Source organism: Pan paniscus, chromosome 5, assembly GCF_029289425.2.
Source record: "Pan paniscus chromosome 5, NHGRI_mPanPan1-v2.0_pri, whole genome shotgun sequence".
NCBI classification, from domain to species: domain Eukaryota; kingdom Metazoa; phylum Chordata; class Mammalia; order Primates; family Hominidae; genus Pan; species Pan paniscus.
In genome coordinates, this window is record NC_073254.2 from 64,253,982 (window position 1) to 64,270,787 (window position 16,806).

At 36.0% G+C, this 16,806-nt stretch overlaps 1 protein-coding gene across 1 annotated transcript; it reads right to left on the minus strand.

Annotated features, from left to right (window-relative positions):
• Positions 1 to 1,076: 1,076 nt before the first annotated feature.
• Positions 1,077 to 16,542, minus strand: PGK2 (phosphoglycerate kinase 2). The gene is made up of 2 exons (XM_055113673.2): positions 14,594 to 16,542; positions 1,077 to 2,811 (listed from the first exon to the last, which is right to left on the minus strand). The coding sequence occupies exon 1, from the start codon at positions 16,403 to 16,405 to the stop codon at positions 15,152 to 15,154; it is 1,254 nt and encodes a 417-aa protein (XP_054969648.1). The 5' UTR covers positions 16,406 to 16,542; the 3' UTR covers positions 1,077 to 2,811; positions 14,594 to 15,151.
• Between the last annotated feature and the right edge of the window lie 264 nt (positions 16,543 to 16,806).

Genomic DNA, 16,806 nt, shown 5'->3' on the forward strand with positions numbered 1-16,806 from the left:
CACTGCACATTTGAAAATAGTGTGGATTATATTTATAATCAGAAAAAAAGTGTTTTTGCTTACATAATTTGTTTTTACCAAATGAAAATATCTGAAGAACCAGAGGGACCACAAAAGAGAAATCAAATTTGTCTTCAGAATATAATTAATTTCATGACATTTATTACTCCACTTATTGAATTATTATAATTTCTAGTTATTAAAAATTCTGTGAGGAAATAAATTAAAAAATAGGTTAGTTTGTGCATGTCAATCATATATTTGTTGGCTTATTTTTTTTTCAGTTGAACATGGTTCTAATCTTGTTGTCCCACTTGTTGATAATGTTCTTCAATCTGAAAGTCTCATGATTCTTTGGACCACAGTCATAAATCATTAGTATTTTTATTTTTATTTTATTATTTGTTTTAGGTTATGTTGATGTTGATTTGGCTTTTTACTTTTATTTTATTTTATTTTTTATTATACTTTAAGTTTTAGGGTACATGTGCACAACGTGCAGGTTTGTTACATATGTATACATGTGCCATGTTGGTGAGCTGCACCCATTAACTCGTCATTTAGCATTAGGTATATCTCCTAATGCTATCCCTCCCCCCTCCCCCCACCCCACAACAGGCCCCGGTGTGTGATGGTCCCCTTCCTGTGTCCATGTGTTCTCATTGTTCAATTCCCATGTATGAGTGAGAACATGCAGTGTTTGGTTTTTTGTCCTTGCAATAGTTTGCTGAGAATGATGTTTTCCAGCTTCATCCATGTCCCTACAAAGGACATGAACTCATCCTTTTTTATGGCTGCATAGTATTCCATGGTGTATATATGCCACATTTTCTTAATCCAGTCTATCATTGTTGGGCATTTGGATTGGTTCCAAGTCTTTGCTATTGTGAATAGTGCCGCAATAAACATACGTGTGCATGTGTCTTTATAGCAGCATGATTTACAAGCCTGCATCAGCACTAGTGTTCTCTTCTACCCAGGTAACCTAAATCATGATAAAATTTCAAGATGACAGGAAAGTACTTATAGGAGAAAACTAATTATTTACATTGGGCATTTCAGAACTCTCCAAAAGTTTAAGTAGTAATAGTTTATGTCAATTTATAGGGAACAATCTAAATTTCTCATGATACCTTTATTTGCCATCTGAGAGGCCTTATGTTTTTGTTCTGGTTACTACTTTTAGGCCAGTTCTACTAAAAGTACTTCCTCTAATCTTTTGATTTATTGTAAACATCAGTTGAGGGAGAAATACAATATAATTGTTTATTTAGTTCTATTTGGATGTGCTTTACAAATTTTTAGTCTCTTTAGGCTAGCACTAATTATATTCCATTCACTAAGTAGATCTTTTCTGTATCATCTCACAGTCATTTCTGCATCTAAATTCTTAAAGTTAAATAAGTGGTTTGTTAACTCTTACTAATACATATACGAGCACTTTAGATACAACCTGAGAGGGGCGTCTGGCTGATTTCGGTCAGGGCTGCTTTCTTTTACAGACTTAAGAGTATATTTTGGTTTGAGGGTGAGGGGGATTATCAGCAGCTTGGAATGTTCCTGTTTGAGGCAGAAGTTTTATGGCAGGGTTGGAATGTCTCTGGGAGGAGGGGAGTTTATCTTGGGGCAGATATCTTTCCGGCCAGACGGGGGTAATCTTCAGGCGGGAATCTTCCCAGCCAGAGCGGGGTTATCTCATGGCTAGGATGTCTCTGGTCAGGGAGGGGTTTGGAATGTTTCTGGTTGGAGGCGTTATTTGTGGTTTATGGTCGTGCTGACCTTAGTCATTAGGTTGATGCCCTTTGGATTTAGGTGGTTTTTTATTAAAGTGAACTTTAGAATGAGGGGCTTGTCCAAGATGGCAATGCTCCTGCTCGGTCAAGCATAATCATATGTACAAAATAGAAATAGATTTATGTCATTTACAGTGGTGTTTTTTTTAATTGAAGTGTCACTCAGGGCTACATGAACAGTTTTGAGAAACATGTGGGCCCAGATAATTTTATGGGAATTCTTTAATTCCATGGCTGTATTCTCTCCTAAGATCATTCAGACAGACAATATGACCATAGGTGTTTTTTTTTTTTTTTTTTTGCAGATTTTGTGTTGATTGAAACTTTGTGCTCATTTTAGTTTCTTATCATTTCCACTTAAGACTATGTGCTTCCCATTTTACAACAGCAAAGCAGCATTCACACATCTTGAATCACAAGTTGCCTCAAGATGCAAAAGCCTCAATAAAGGGACAATCTGAATTATTAGTATAAAAAGAAACCTCCTTTAATTAAAACAGCAAAACCCCATGGTAAGTCCTTAAGTCTGACCTTGTCATAGACATATTCTGTTAGAGAAAATCGTGGTATTAGAAACAGATATTTAGGCTGGGTTGCAATGTTCTAAATTTTGATATATTATGGAGTGAGATAGTGGGAATAATGATAATTTTCAAATAATCTTGTGCATCATCTATCCTCCAGCTATTGTCATCAAAGACTGTATTGTTATTGAAGGAGCGTCTTTTACAAACAATGTAAGAAAGTTTTACCATGAAATATTGAAACCAAGATGATAAAATATAGGAAGTCTTCTAATTTTTTCTACTCATCTATGTAATAATCTTCAGATTAAATATATAAGATTTATTTTGAAACACCTACTGTAAAATATTGATTTGTAATGAATTTGTCCCATCTTCACCTTTACCACTTTCAGGAGAGACAGCTTTGTGGCCACTCTCATTAATTGGTGTCTCCACTGCATACTTTGTGTGATTTCACTGAGGAAGAGGTGAAAAGTTCTATATTTCCATCTCTGGTTAAAAGAAACATATAAAGAGTTAGAGTTTTAGATTTTAAAAAATATTTATATTTAATTATGAAATACTATAATTCTACCTTTTTAAAAACTTGAGCAAAATTTCTTGCCCACAGTTATGTGGCTATGAAAAAATGTTAATAAAAAAAGAGGTCTAAACTGTTATTTTTAAAATGAGGAACACATTTTGCATAAACCATGGTAGCCTCTATCCTTAAAAGTTATAATGTGTCAGCAGTCTCTAAGTGGTAGGGTTATTTTTCTTCAGAATAAAAAATAAAGCCAGTCTTTCATGGGTCTGTACAAACAAAAATGATCAATTATTACCAAAACTAATATCAAAGTATTGGAAAACCAAACTGTGTATATATAAGCATACAGCTTCTTAATTTCCTTTCTCATGAAGTCTCAGAAATACTTTCAGAATCATTATCCTAGCATGCCCAAATTCAGAAAGTGTCCCATGAAACAGTGGTCCCTAGTAGTTGGAGCACAGGCTGTAAAGAGACTCCATTACTCAACCTTGGACCAGATGATCATTCTCTTTCTGCTTTAAGATTTTATTTGTAAAATGAAATAATTAAGATTCCATTCTGAGATTTTATTTGCAAAATGGAATAATTCTACCTTATAGTATAGTTCTAAGGATTACATAACATACCGTTGTTAAAGTGCTTAGTCCTGGGATTAAAGTAAGTTCTCAAAAATGGAATCTATTATTAACCCATGTGAAAAAAAGAATGGTTTCAATTTGTCATTTAATTGATTCATTAATAAAAACTTGTCAAGCTCCTATAATGGAAAAGACAATTGTTATGTGTTTTGAATGTCAAAATTAATAAGACATAGTTCTTCTCCAAAAGTATAGGGTGGAATATATGCATAGCCACATAAAAATAGAGCAAGTGCATTGCTTGACACCACTGAAGCAGCTATCTAGTGAACAAGAGTAGTCTTTATTCTTCCCATGGCTACAAAATAAGGAAAGATATAGTATTCCCTCAAATTAACATGTAAAAGAGAAATAAAAGAATGTGTTTGTCAAAATTTCAGTACTAATATGGTGACCTTTATCATCACTGAGAAAAAGGATGCATTAAAACTTTAATTATCAAAGCAGGCTTTAAACACCAAGAAGAATGACTGGAGATCAAGGAGAGTATGTTTCGCATACTGAAATATATCAGAACATAGCTCACCCAAACTCTCCAAGGACACTGAAAGACTGCAGCTGAACAAAGAACTTAACAGGTCTTTTAAATAAGACTGATCTGACAGTTTATAAAAATGGTTTCCTGTAAATACTTCTTTCCAAGGGAACTCTGGTCTTTTGAAAATGTTTTTAATCCATTTAACCCTGAATAGTTGCACAGATTAAACCATTTTCTTATTATTAATAATGTAAATGCATACCTATTTTGAACTTTCTTTCAAACACTGTGGTAAGCACTTTACAAATATTGTATCCATTGGACTTGTTAAAAAACACTTGACAAATTAAATTTAACAGAGTTCATTTGAGCCAAGAACAATTCATAAATCAGGCAACAGTTAGAATCAGAAGAGTCTCAGAGAGCTCCACCCAGCAGTGTGTGCAGTGCAATTTTATAGGATACCCACAGAAGCAGAGTTGAGAAATGACCTGATTGGCTAGAGCTAGGCATCTGCTTTATTTGGGCATGGAGTGATCAGTTGGCTACCTATAATTGTCTGAAACATGGCTGCTTGTGATTGGCTGAAACTAGACTCTTCCTTGTACTCCTAACTTAGGTTTGAGACTGTTTACACATTAATTTAAGTTGTAATTTGCTTTGTAGGGACTCAGGGTATGGAGACAGCCTCAGGCTAATGGCCTCCTGCTTATTTATCAGTCTTCACACACAAAGACACACACACGTGCACACAACTAATATATCTTAATATCATTTCCATTTTACAGATAAAAACAAATAAGAATGGTTATGTCCCTCATTTTAAAAAAACTATGTTTGATCAACAGTATGTCTTTAAAATAAGGACATAACATCTCAAATTTAGTGAACTGATTGTCCTCTTGGCTGATGATTGCAAAATAATATGCTCAGTCTTTCTACTGTTTGTTTAGAATTATTCTATTCAAAGGATTAATATTATCATGAATTAACTGAATAAACAATTTCACCATTAAGTGGTGTATCTGCTTGCTTCAGAGCCAAAATAATCCTACTGGTTCTAGTTATTTGATAGACTGTGAGAAATTAAATATGATTGATTACTTGAATATTGATAATTTTAAATTGGCTTATTGGTAGAGTGGTTAAACTAATAAATATAAGAGTTTATGGAAAGGTAATAGTCATGCATTCTCACCTTTGCATCATTTTTATACAATGCGACAATATATAATGCTTTGAAGTATTCAGATAATTTGCATATAGTATGACTGAATTGGAGATGTCTCCGTATTTTGCAACTTGCTAGGTTACAGCTGAGTGTTTGGAGTGCAACATTCTTTTAAAAGTCACGAAATAACTGTAATTTGCTCAGGGAAGTCTTACAGGCTAGACATTCTTTGCCCCTCCAGATCTACACTCAGTCTCTTTACCATTTCCACTCCTGGATCTGATTCCTCAGAATCAGGCAAATAGAAAGCCAGAAAACAAGATTCTGCCAGTGAGAGACATCATCAGGAAATCTAAATGTGGAGAAAAGAGGTTAGGCATTTAATTCCACCTTCCTCTCTAGCCCGCACCTCAAGCTGAAATTTGGCTCTGTACCTCCTATGCAACAGCTTCTCTCTCCAGCTACAGCTTTCACTAGTCTCTGATAACAGCTCCTTCTCCTTATAAATTTCTGGTCTAGGGCATCCCCAGTTGTGGGCCCTCAGGTGCTTCATCTTAACTCTTAACCGTACCCATACTTAAATAGTTCCTTCAGTAAACTGCTTTGAATTAAGTATTTCAGTGTGCCTCCTGGGGTGACCAACCATTCTGATTTGCATGACACTCATGAATTTATTTTAGCACTAAAATCAGATGCCCTTGCTACACACGAGGACAGTTGGTTACCCTCAGCTTCCTGACAGAGACTTGTCTGATCTAGATGGCTAAGATAGTGAGGGTCTGGTAAAAATATAGGCTATGTGGTTGAAAGAGAGGGAGATATTTTATCTGGAAAGAGAGAATGTTAAGTTTTGCTTCAAGACAGTTGGCTTATTTTATAGTAAAGAGTGTAGAAAGTTTAGAGAGGGGTCAGAAGAAACCATGTGTAAGGTGAGGATATAGAGTGTCTAGCATTGTGGCAGGTGATTTTTATAATATTATATATATATATCTCACCATGCCATAAATGTGTTTGAGTAAAGTAGGGTCTGTAAATAGTACAGCTTACCAGCTCAGTAGACAAGAAAATCGGTTGTAGTCATTACATAAACTTAATCAATCTAAAAATTAACCTACAATTACCTTAGAATATCTGTCAGAATTTTATATCTCTGAAATTAATTGAGAATTTCTAAATAAACAATGAATGAACATGAGTGTCAAGTACCTTTATATCATTTACTTAGGCATAATTATATAAATAACTTAATAGGTAGCAAGTAGAGTTTTGATATAAATTTCAATTTATTCTCTGCTAAGAAAATCATTAGTTTCTGCTGATGAGATAGTCAAACAATTCACTCTCAATATCTCATCACAGTCACCGGTTCCTCTCCCTTCATCACTCTTCCTGCTGGTACAGTATGCAGAACTAACTTTTTGTGTCTTTCATTAATGACTTCTCATTACTTGTATAGGAATTCAACCTTTTTTTCTCTAATGATTGATTATCCTGTATCCTGGGTAGCTCACTTTCTTTACTGTAGCATGCTATAATAAGTGGAACATTCCGTTTCCTTTGACAAGAAAAAACAATTCTTGATTGTGAAAATGAGGTTCCTGTTATGTAGCAACATGGACATTGTTACATTTTTGCTCTCATTGTACAATTTGTATTTTCCACATATCTCCCAATATTACTTTCAATTTATAAAATAACAGCATCACCAACAATAATAAATTGATAGCTGCAAATCTACTATATGCCAAATACTGTGGTAGACCCTGAAGTAGAGAGTTGAATAAGATGTAGTCTCTGACCTTCAAAAATTGAGAGAGGAATATGTCAACAAAACATTCCAATAATATTAAAGAGTAAAACAACAGGTTTGCACAAAGAACAAAATAACCCAAAAGTGTGATTCACTCATCTGGAAGTGTGGATTGGACAGGGAAAAGTTGAGTTAAGACATTTTGCAGATGTCATATCTGAGCTTATCCAGTTAAGTCCATTTCCTTCTCAATTGTAAATGACTTGCCCTGATGAAAAGGTGATTAATGCAACAATTATACTGTATAAGAGTGTATACAATAAAAACTAAGCCTCGTTCTCACTCTAGATTTTTTTCTATCTGTGTAAGCAACCAAATCACAACTTTAAACAGCCAAACAAGAATAAGCAAATACAAAACCAAATACTTAAATGTGCAGGTATTGTATTAACTATCAATTTTCTCCTACAGAAACCAATTTCAGACACCTTGTGAATACCCACTTTTCCTTACCTGGGGAGTTCTTCACCTTGTTTTAATCTAAATAACTCTATTAAGACAAAGAGTAGTTGAATCCATTTCACTGTATTTATATTTCTTTAAGTTCTCAGACACTGTAGTTGGGGGGATGTAGCCTTCATATATAGAAAGTAAATTTCAAGTTGCAAAAGGAATTTATAGTTGGAGAGCCAAGGTTCTGATTTTTTTTTCTTCATCTACAATTTAGACCTCAATGTACAATGTCCCTTAGCTTCTAGGTCATTCTTTTCTTTTTGTAAAGAGTCTTAGTAGATAAAAATTACAGCCAACAGTCTCAAGTATACCAACCAGAGTTCCAGAGCCATATAATTTAAAAACTAGAAGGAACCTCAGATAACATATCAATAAATATATTCTTTTTCAGCTAAAGAAGCCCAGAGAAGTGAAATGATTTGCCTCAGTTAAAACAAGTAGGTAGTGGCATGACTGTTCACTAGAACTAATTCCTGTTTCCTTTTAAAGTGGTCTTTATCCTAATACAAAAGCTGAAATAGAAACACTGGAGAGCTTATTACAGTACATGTTGGTGGATCTCATCACCAGAGGTTGTAATTTGTTAGGGCTAATGGAGGCCCAGTAATCCTCATTTCTAACAAGTTTCTGGCTGCTGCTGCTGCCTTGGTAAAAATACATTGAGAAACCTGCTCTACAGCATGCAACTTAAGGCCTTACATAAGTATTTTTAAACCCAAGCCTGTAATAACTTAGTAGAAAGAAGTCCTGACTCTAAAGTGAATATTTCCTTTTTCCTCCTAATAAGACAGTTCATCTCTCTGTAGTACACTTAAAGGTTTGATGTAGGACCTGAAGATTTTCTCTCGGTAATTATGTATTTATTTAATTTAAAGCCAGTTAATGTATGCATGCTTCTTAAAATATGAAATAATATAATATTTTTATTGTATGACTTACACTTTTTTCATTAATTGAAAGTACCTTCATCACCATTCATGATTATTGATTTACACGTCCTGGATTTACCTATCCAATATTTACCCATCTTGTCAAATTAGTCAACAAGGACTGTAAATTATTCTGTCACAAGCTTGCAATACCCTGCTAACCCTTTACCTCTCTGCTTCCATCTTCCTTTCCCTCCCCATTCACTACCTGAGCTCATGTGGTCATGTCAAAAGTATATCATTAACCTGCAATGATTATACTTTTACTTTTCTTTGCTTCACAGACACAAACTGACAAAAATCATTCTTCTTTCAAAGAAATCACAGTGTCTAAATAATTCCAAGGTTTTATAAATATATTAAGAAAACAATTAAATGCATTAAGCAAATATAACTGCCTTATTAAAAGATATTTTTAACATCACTAGACTATTTTTGCTTCTCTAAAAGTATAATTTTCTAATAGATCAGCTATACACATTTAATTTGCTTGCTCATTGCTTTCTATTAAAGCGATTATGTATGTTTTCTGGAAACAAAAATCCTAACTTTTTATAGACAGAATTTAACTAGGGTTTTTGACAGAGATATTCTCAATCAACTACCTATTCCTCTCACTTTGGATAGTAATGAAGGCCGTGATAGAAAATGAAGGTTTATAATGAGACACTATAGTACCCTACCATGGGGACAATGAATGGCATCATGTTCTCTTTAATCTCTCCTTTCTTCATTTTATTTTTTTAGGGCAAGCATGGAGCCGTTATGAAAGCTAAAATTGATTTTTTTTCTTGAACATTTAAACATACACACATATAGAGGGTATATTTGGGTAGCGATTGTTTCCAAATGACATTCTTTTGGAGAAGGATGGGAGGTTGTATCTTTTGAAGAGTTTTATGAGCCTTAATTTTTTGGAGAGTCTTAAGGCTTCTATATGATTCTAAAGAGTTAGAGAAACCTGTGGTAATCCAAAGAGTGAAACTAAAGACTGGTGTTTATCACAGCTTTACTAACTAATGTTCCTTGAAATAAGCTATACCAATTTACAGATATTATTAAAAATGCACAGAAAATAAATGAATGCTAATATCCAAGCATGTGAATTAAATAACTCAAATTGCAACCTTGGCAACACCACAATCTTATGGTAACATTTTAAGGTTTTTAAAAATTTGGTATTAATACATAGCAAAGTATTTTTAATGTATACAATGATATGTAACTACAGAATTCTTATAACTATACAAAATATTATATTAAATATATACATATAACATATACACACATATATCATAGATGCATGTATATGTATTTATATACAGTCATACATTGTTTAACAACTGGGATATGTGTACTTACACAAATCTAAATGGTATAGCCTACTACACACCTAAGCTTTATGGAGTAGCCTATTGCTCCTAGGTTACAAACTCGTATGGCATGTTACTGTACTGAATACTGTAGGCAATTGTAACACAATGGTTAAGTATTTGTATACTTAAACATATATAAACATAGAAAAGGTACAGTAAAAATACTGTATAAAAGGCAAAAATGGTACACCTATGTAGGGCACTTACCATGAATGAAGCTTGTAGGACTGAGAATTACTCTGGGTGAGTGAGTAGAGGGTGAATATGAAGGCCTGGAACATTACTGTATACTACTGCAGACTTTAGAAACACTGTACATGAAGGCCACACTAAATTTATTACAAATATTTTTTCTTCAATAATAAATTAACGATCTTGCTGTAAGTTTTTACTTTATAAACTTTTCATTTTTAAAATTTTTGACTCCTACTTTTTCTTTATTAACAAATTAGAGTAAACATCACATTTGTGTGGCTGCAAGGGCAGACTACTTTGACGGCTTGGAAAAAATAAACAGTAATTTATGTTACAAAAAAAAAGAAAACTTCTGTAACAAAACTTAGCTTAAAACACAAAGACATTGTACAGCTGTACAAAAAATTTTATTTCTTTATATTCTTATTCCATAGCCTTTTTCTATTTTTAAAATAATTTTTAACTTTTTAAACTTTTTTGTTAAAAACTAAGACATGTACACCTTAGCCTTGGCCTACAGAGGGTCAGGATCATTGAGGCATCACTAGGTAATAGAAATTTTCCAACTCAACTATGATCTTATGGGTCCACTGTTGTACACGCAGCCTGTTGTTGAGTGAAATGTTGTTACTGGGCACATGACTGTGTATTGCTCCACAAACATCTTTTTCTAAGACTTCATTGTGTTATGTTATTTTTTCAATATGCTTATTCACTGATTTTTTTCCCGTGCACTTTCAAGTCTTTTATTTATTTCTACACCACTTAATATTTTGTACTGGCAGTACTTGAATTTGTCATGTATTTTTATAATTCTTGTCAGTTTATTTTCTATCTCATGTGATTATCTTCTATATTCATTTTTCTTCTTTCATAATTTTTAAAATGAAGTGTGCTTGTTCTCTAAATGGTCTCCTTTCTCTTAGGGTAAATCATCTATGAAAGCATTTTCTCCATGGATCTACTGGGGTATTGTGAAATTGTCATAGGTTCTTCTTTTTGATATTGTCTTAACTTCACCCTTTGTTATTCTTCCTTTCAGTAACAGTTTTAATGGGGCCCATGATGACTCAGTTAAAGAACATTATTGTCCAGGTTCCCTTTCACTTAGATGTGATCATATTATGAAGTGCAGGCTGAGATGATGTAAACAAAATTGATATCTGTGACTTCCAGTGCTCCTCCTTAAGAAGACGATGTTTTCTCTGAATTCCCCTTTCCCTGCACAGTAGGTTGAAAATGTCAACGACTGAATTGATCCTCCTGCTCCTAGAGATGAAAATGAAGTACAGATAATGACAGAGACATTTCTGCTCTATTAGGTCCTTGGATGAGCTCAAGAAATGTCTGCTTATCCCTAACCACCTTGGAAAGTTACCTTAAGAAAGTAAAATTGCTATGTTGCTTGAGAAGCTATATTTTTAAGTATTTTTATTATAGTAGTTTCTAGAACAAGATTTCTCAACCTTAATACAATTGACATTTGAGGCTGAATATGTTTTTGTAGTAAGAAGCTGTCATGTGTATTTTACGGTGTTTTGTAGCATCATTAGCCACTACCACTAGACCCCGATGGCATTCTTCTGGTCGTGACAAGCAAAAATGTCTCTGAACTTTGGCAAATGTCCCCTGTGGAATAAATGTGTTTCTGTTTGAGAACCACTAGTCTGTAGACTAACGAATGTAGACATTGCTCCCTGTAGTAATGCTGCCTTAATAAAACTTATAAAATATTGCATTCACTTAGGAGTCAGTGAGAAGAAGTGAAGAGGCATTGAAGGCTGGAAGGTGGTGATAATTCTTCTGCTGCAGCATTGATAAAACTGTTAACTGTGGAAAGTACTAGGCAGAACATATTCCTATGGAGATTAAAGCAGCTAGAGAAGTTCTTAGAAAGGCAGAATGTCAGTATATTTTGCTTGTTACATGTAGTTATTAGTAAAATATTATAACAAAAAATGAGCACAGCTAAGAAAAAATGAACAGTTGAAATTAGAAATAGAGGTGACAGAACTTTTTAGGGAGATAACCTAAAATTGGCTAATAAGCTAGAAAAGTGAGATCTCTCAGAGTTGAAAAAACTAACTGCCTCGATACTTCAAACAACGGGAGAAAGAGTGTCACTCATGGCTTTTTTTAGAGACCCCCCCCATTTGGACTTTTCAGCCAAAAGTATGAAAAAGCCACATGCAAAGATTAGATTATAAATATTGCCTTCATACCACTACCAACTTTTTCATATGACCACATTAGTCATCTTTAAAATAAAGAAAAGTGGGCCCAGGGCCAGGCTTACGCCTGTAATCCCAGCACTTCGGGAGGCCGAGGGGTGTGGGTAACCTGAGGTCAGGAGTTGGAAACCAGCCTAGCCAACATGGTGAAACCCTGTCTCTACTAAAAGTACAAAATTTAGCCAAGTATGGTGGCATGTGCCTATAGTTCCAGCTACTTGTGAGGCTGAGGCAGGGGAATCACTTGAACCCAGGAGGCGGAGCTTGCAGTGAGTTGAGATGCCCCACTGCACTCCAGCCTGGGTGACAGAGTGAGACTCTGTCTCAAAAAAAAAAAAAAAAAAAAAAAAGGGCCCAGCAAAGAAGTCAATTAATTAAAAACAAGAATCAGAGGGTTAAGAAGTGTAACTAGAAGACATTTTTGGTGAAGTTCTTCCAAATGAAACTAAATACACCAGAAACCTTAATTCTTGCGAAAGTTGAAAAACCACTAGCTCAGCATTGAAAGGCTTTTAATTGTGTGATACAAAAAGACATCCTTGGTTTATTAAACCGAAACCAGCAGCTGGTCATGGTGGCTCACACCTGTAATCCCAGTACTTTGGGAGGCTAAGGCGGGAAGATCATTTGAGGCCAGGAGTTCAAGACCAGCCTGGTCAACATGGTGAAACCCGACCTTTACTAAAAATACAAAAATTAGCCAGATGTGGTGGTGCACGCCTGTAATCCCAGCTACCTGGGAGACTGAGTCATGAGAGTCACTTGAACCTGGGAGGTAAAGGCTGCAGTGAGCCAAGATCGTGCCACCTCACCCCAGCCTGAGTGACAGAGAGAGATTCTGTCTTGGAAAAAAACAAACAAACAAAACTATACCAGCAAAAAGAGGCTAGGAAATCTGTGCAGTGGCCTGATATGGCCTGATGAAGCATACCGTCTGCTTGAGGATATGCCATGGAAGTTAAGGAAACAAAATGTCCCAATTGGTCAAATGACCGGCCAGAAAAGGACAATGGATAAGTTCCTCCCAGAGACCAGAACCAGTCTAACCAAAGAAATTGGGCTGCTGCCAGGTCAGGGAGTTCTTGAAATTCTGATCCAGAGTGATTTATTTCATAATTGTAATGAATCAGTGGCTTTTTCCAGGTGAGTATTTTTGTTGCAGTTGTCCTATTTCTTTTTCACTATTGTATATTGGCTATGTATGGAGTCGGGGGCTGGGAGGTATGAGAAAAATGACTGTGTTTTTGAGTTCATCGCTGTTCCGTCCCCACTGGATCACACAGAAAGAACTGTGCGTAATTCAGAGATATCCAGTTTTTAGTAGGGTGCAGTAACTGGACAAGTCATTTGATTGTATCGTATCTCTTGGAGAACAGATGTTTTCTTTTTGGAAAGCAAAACAGAACAAAACAAAACATGAATACTTGTACATGGATACCTGGGAGGCCAGCATGGCAGTCTGTCAGAAACCATTAATTTTCTTCAGTGTTTTTCCCCTCCTTACTTCCTTTCAGCAATAGAATCTATTGACTTTTAGCTGGGCACAAGGTATGCAGCTAGAGAGAATACATCCCCAATCTTCCCTTGCAAAATAGGCCTTATCTCACAACTAATGCCAATAGGATACATGAAAACAAATCTCTAAACTTTTTGAATCATGTATTGAAAAGAAAACTAATTGCCTTTCAAGAACTTCCCCCTTCAGGTTGGCAATCAAGTAGCAAAATCATGAACAGTGGCCTCATACCATACACAGACTGAACCCCCTCACTGGGAGTAACAGATCTGTTTCACCAGTTTGGTTCCCTAGATGACCTTATAAAGGAAAGCCGATGTTATTTGCCCTGGATTCTCATGTGAGAGAGCGACATGTTTTATTCTTGTTTCAACTACTCAAGTTTTGGTTCCATTAATCCTAACTCCTACATCTTTCCTGGGATTATTATGATATTAACATTCTGCTTAAAATATGTTGAAATTTCAGGTGTATTAAGATTCATATTTGAAGCTCAATTATTCAGGATATTGAATATCACAATTGATCTGGGGTTATGGGACATAAGACATTATAGCTGGGAAAGGTTAATCTGCATTTTTACTGTTAATTACTATTCTTGTTAATAGCGTTGCCCTAAACTACCTCTGTCTACAGAATAAAGCAAAATATTTTCCAATAAGTGTTTTTGTTTTTTCTACATTTCTTATCATTTTATCTTCTGTTTTCTAATAGAGAATTTTTATCTCTATTTTCCCATTATTAAACCAGCTATGTATATATATTTTATTTATCTCAAAAACCAAGTTTTAGAACTTACCAGTTATATTATCTATTTATTAAATAATGCCTGCCTTAAAAATAAAACAATTACTTATTTACAACTTGGGTTTAACTTGTAGCTCTTTTTCTAGCTGGCATTTGTGTGTACTCATGTGCATTGATATGCACACAAACATAATTCTTACCTTGAGTTTAATTTCTTTTCTTTTTAAAAATTCCTTGGGTTTAATAAGTATCTTTCATTTCTCTTTTTTTTGGTCCTATTTAGTATAACATTTCCTCTTAGCAGAACTTTAATGGTACCCATGAGTTCTTTATATGTAATTATTTTTCTCAGTTTATTTGGGCATATTTATTGTTTGTTTGTCAACTTTCATTCCACCCTTTTCCAACAACTTAAGTTTTATCTTTTGGGTTTCAAATTATAAAACAATAGCAAAGTTGGACTACAATAAGAAGATTCAGTTTCTTCAGCTCACTTTCTTTAATAGGCAACTTAAGAATATGTCCTCCCTAGATAGCACAATGGTGAAGTTCAAATGAGAACTTGAATAGGCAAATGCGTGACCAAACTAAAATGAATTGCTGTGCTGATATTAAGAGTTCCTGACGGCCCGCTGCTTGTCCATTACATAGGTCTTGATCTAGGAGTAGATTTTAACAAAAGTCACATCGAGATGTAAAAGCATTAAGCTGACTTAAGGGCCATGGACAGAAAACAGAAGGAAGTAACACTATGTTAACTAAATGTTGCTGAGGGCCTCTACTCCAGGAAGGATTTTACCTTCCAGAAGCTCTAGACTGGCACCGCCTCCAGTGCTGACATGGCTGACTTTATCTTCAGTGTTCCATTTGGCACAGCAAGTAGCAGTGTCTCCACCCCCTATAACAGTGATGCAGCCCTTGGAAGTGGCTTTCACAATTTCATCCATGAGGGCTTTGGTTCCCTTAGCAAAGGCATCCCATTCAAATACTCCTAACGGCCCATTCCAAACAATTAGCCTTGCTTGAGCCACAACTTGAGCATGATTCTTGTTGCTCTCAGGACCACAGTCCAAACCCATCCAGCCAGGAGATATGCCAGATGCTACAGTGGCTTTTCCAACCTGAGCGTTCTCATCAAACTTGTCCCCAGTAACAAAGTCAACAGGAAAAGTAATCCTTACACCATTCTTTTGTGCTTTGGCCATGATATCTTTAACGATCTTGGCTCCCTCTTCATCAAACAGGGAAGCACCAATCTCCATGTTGTTGAGTACCTTAAGGAAGGTATAAGCCATTCCACCACCAATAATCATCTCATTGACTTTGTCCAGCATATTTTTGATAAGTTGGATCTTGTCTGCCACTTTGGCTCCACCAAGTATAGCCAGAAAGGGTCTCACTGGGTTTTCCAAGGCTTTAGCAAAGTAATCTAGTTCCTTCTTCATCAAGAATCCGGATGCTTTATGGGGCAGATGCACTCCCACCATGGAACTATGAGCGCGGTGTGCAGTGCCAAAAGCATCATTGACATAGACGTCCCCTAGCTTGGAAAGTGATGCTCGGAAGGCTTCTATTTTATCTGGCTCAGCTTTAATCTTCTTTCCAGAGGGATCTTGGCCCTTCCCTTCTTCCTCCACATGAAAGCGCAGGTTCTCCAGCAGGATGACTGAACCAGGAGCTGGATTGGCACAGGCTTTCTCCACTTCTGCGCCTACACAGTCCTTCAGGAACAGAACATCCTTGCCCAGCAAGGATTTGAGCTCAACAGCAACAGGCGCTAAGGAATATTTGTCAGGCATGGGAACACCATCAGGCCGACCTAGATGACTCATAAGAACTACTGCCTTGGCTCCATTGTCCAGGCAGTACTTGATGCTTGGGATTGAAGCCTTGATCCTCTGGTTGTTTGTAATCTGGTTCTTCTTCATGGGAACATTGAAGTCTACTCTCATGATGACTCGCTTCCCTCTAACATCCAGTTTGTCTAAAGTCAACTTCTTAGAAAGAGACATCTTGACAATATAAAGACATAGGCTGACACCTAGATCTTAATGCTGAAGAACCAACTTGCTGTTGAGGGGCTGGGTCGGTGGTGACTTCTAACGCCTTTGCCCTTGTCCCACCCCTTTCTTCTCCTCACTGTCTCGGGCACAACAGCCACTGTTAGACTGGAAAGGAAATCTAGCTTTGTGATTGGCTCATGGTCCTGTCAATCTCGATCTGAACTGTGTTGCTAGGTGAAAATTCCAACTTCCTGGGCAGAGGGCCATGTAGTGGAATAGAAGTACCTGGCTTCGGGCGAGACTTGGGTAGGTGAAGAAACCCCAGAATAAGAATGGTTCTAAAAAAACAAGAATAGTCCTGAGGTGTGCGCCGCCTTCTGGCTCTTTTTGCCCCCACCCCACAGCTCGGT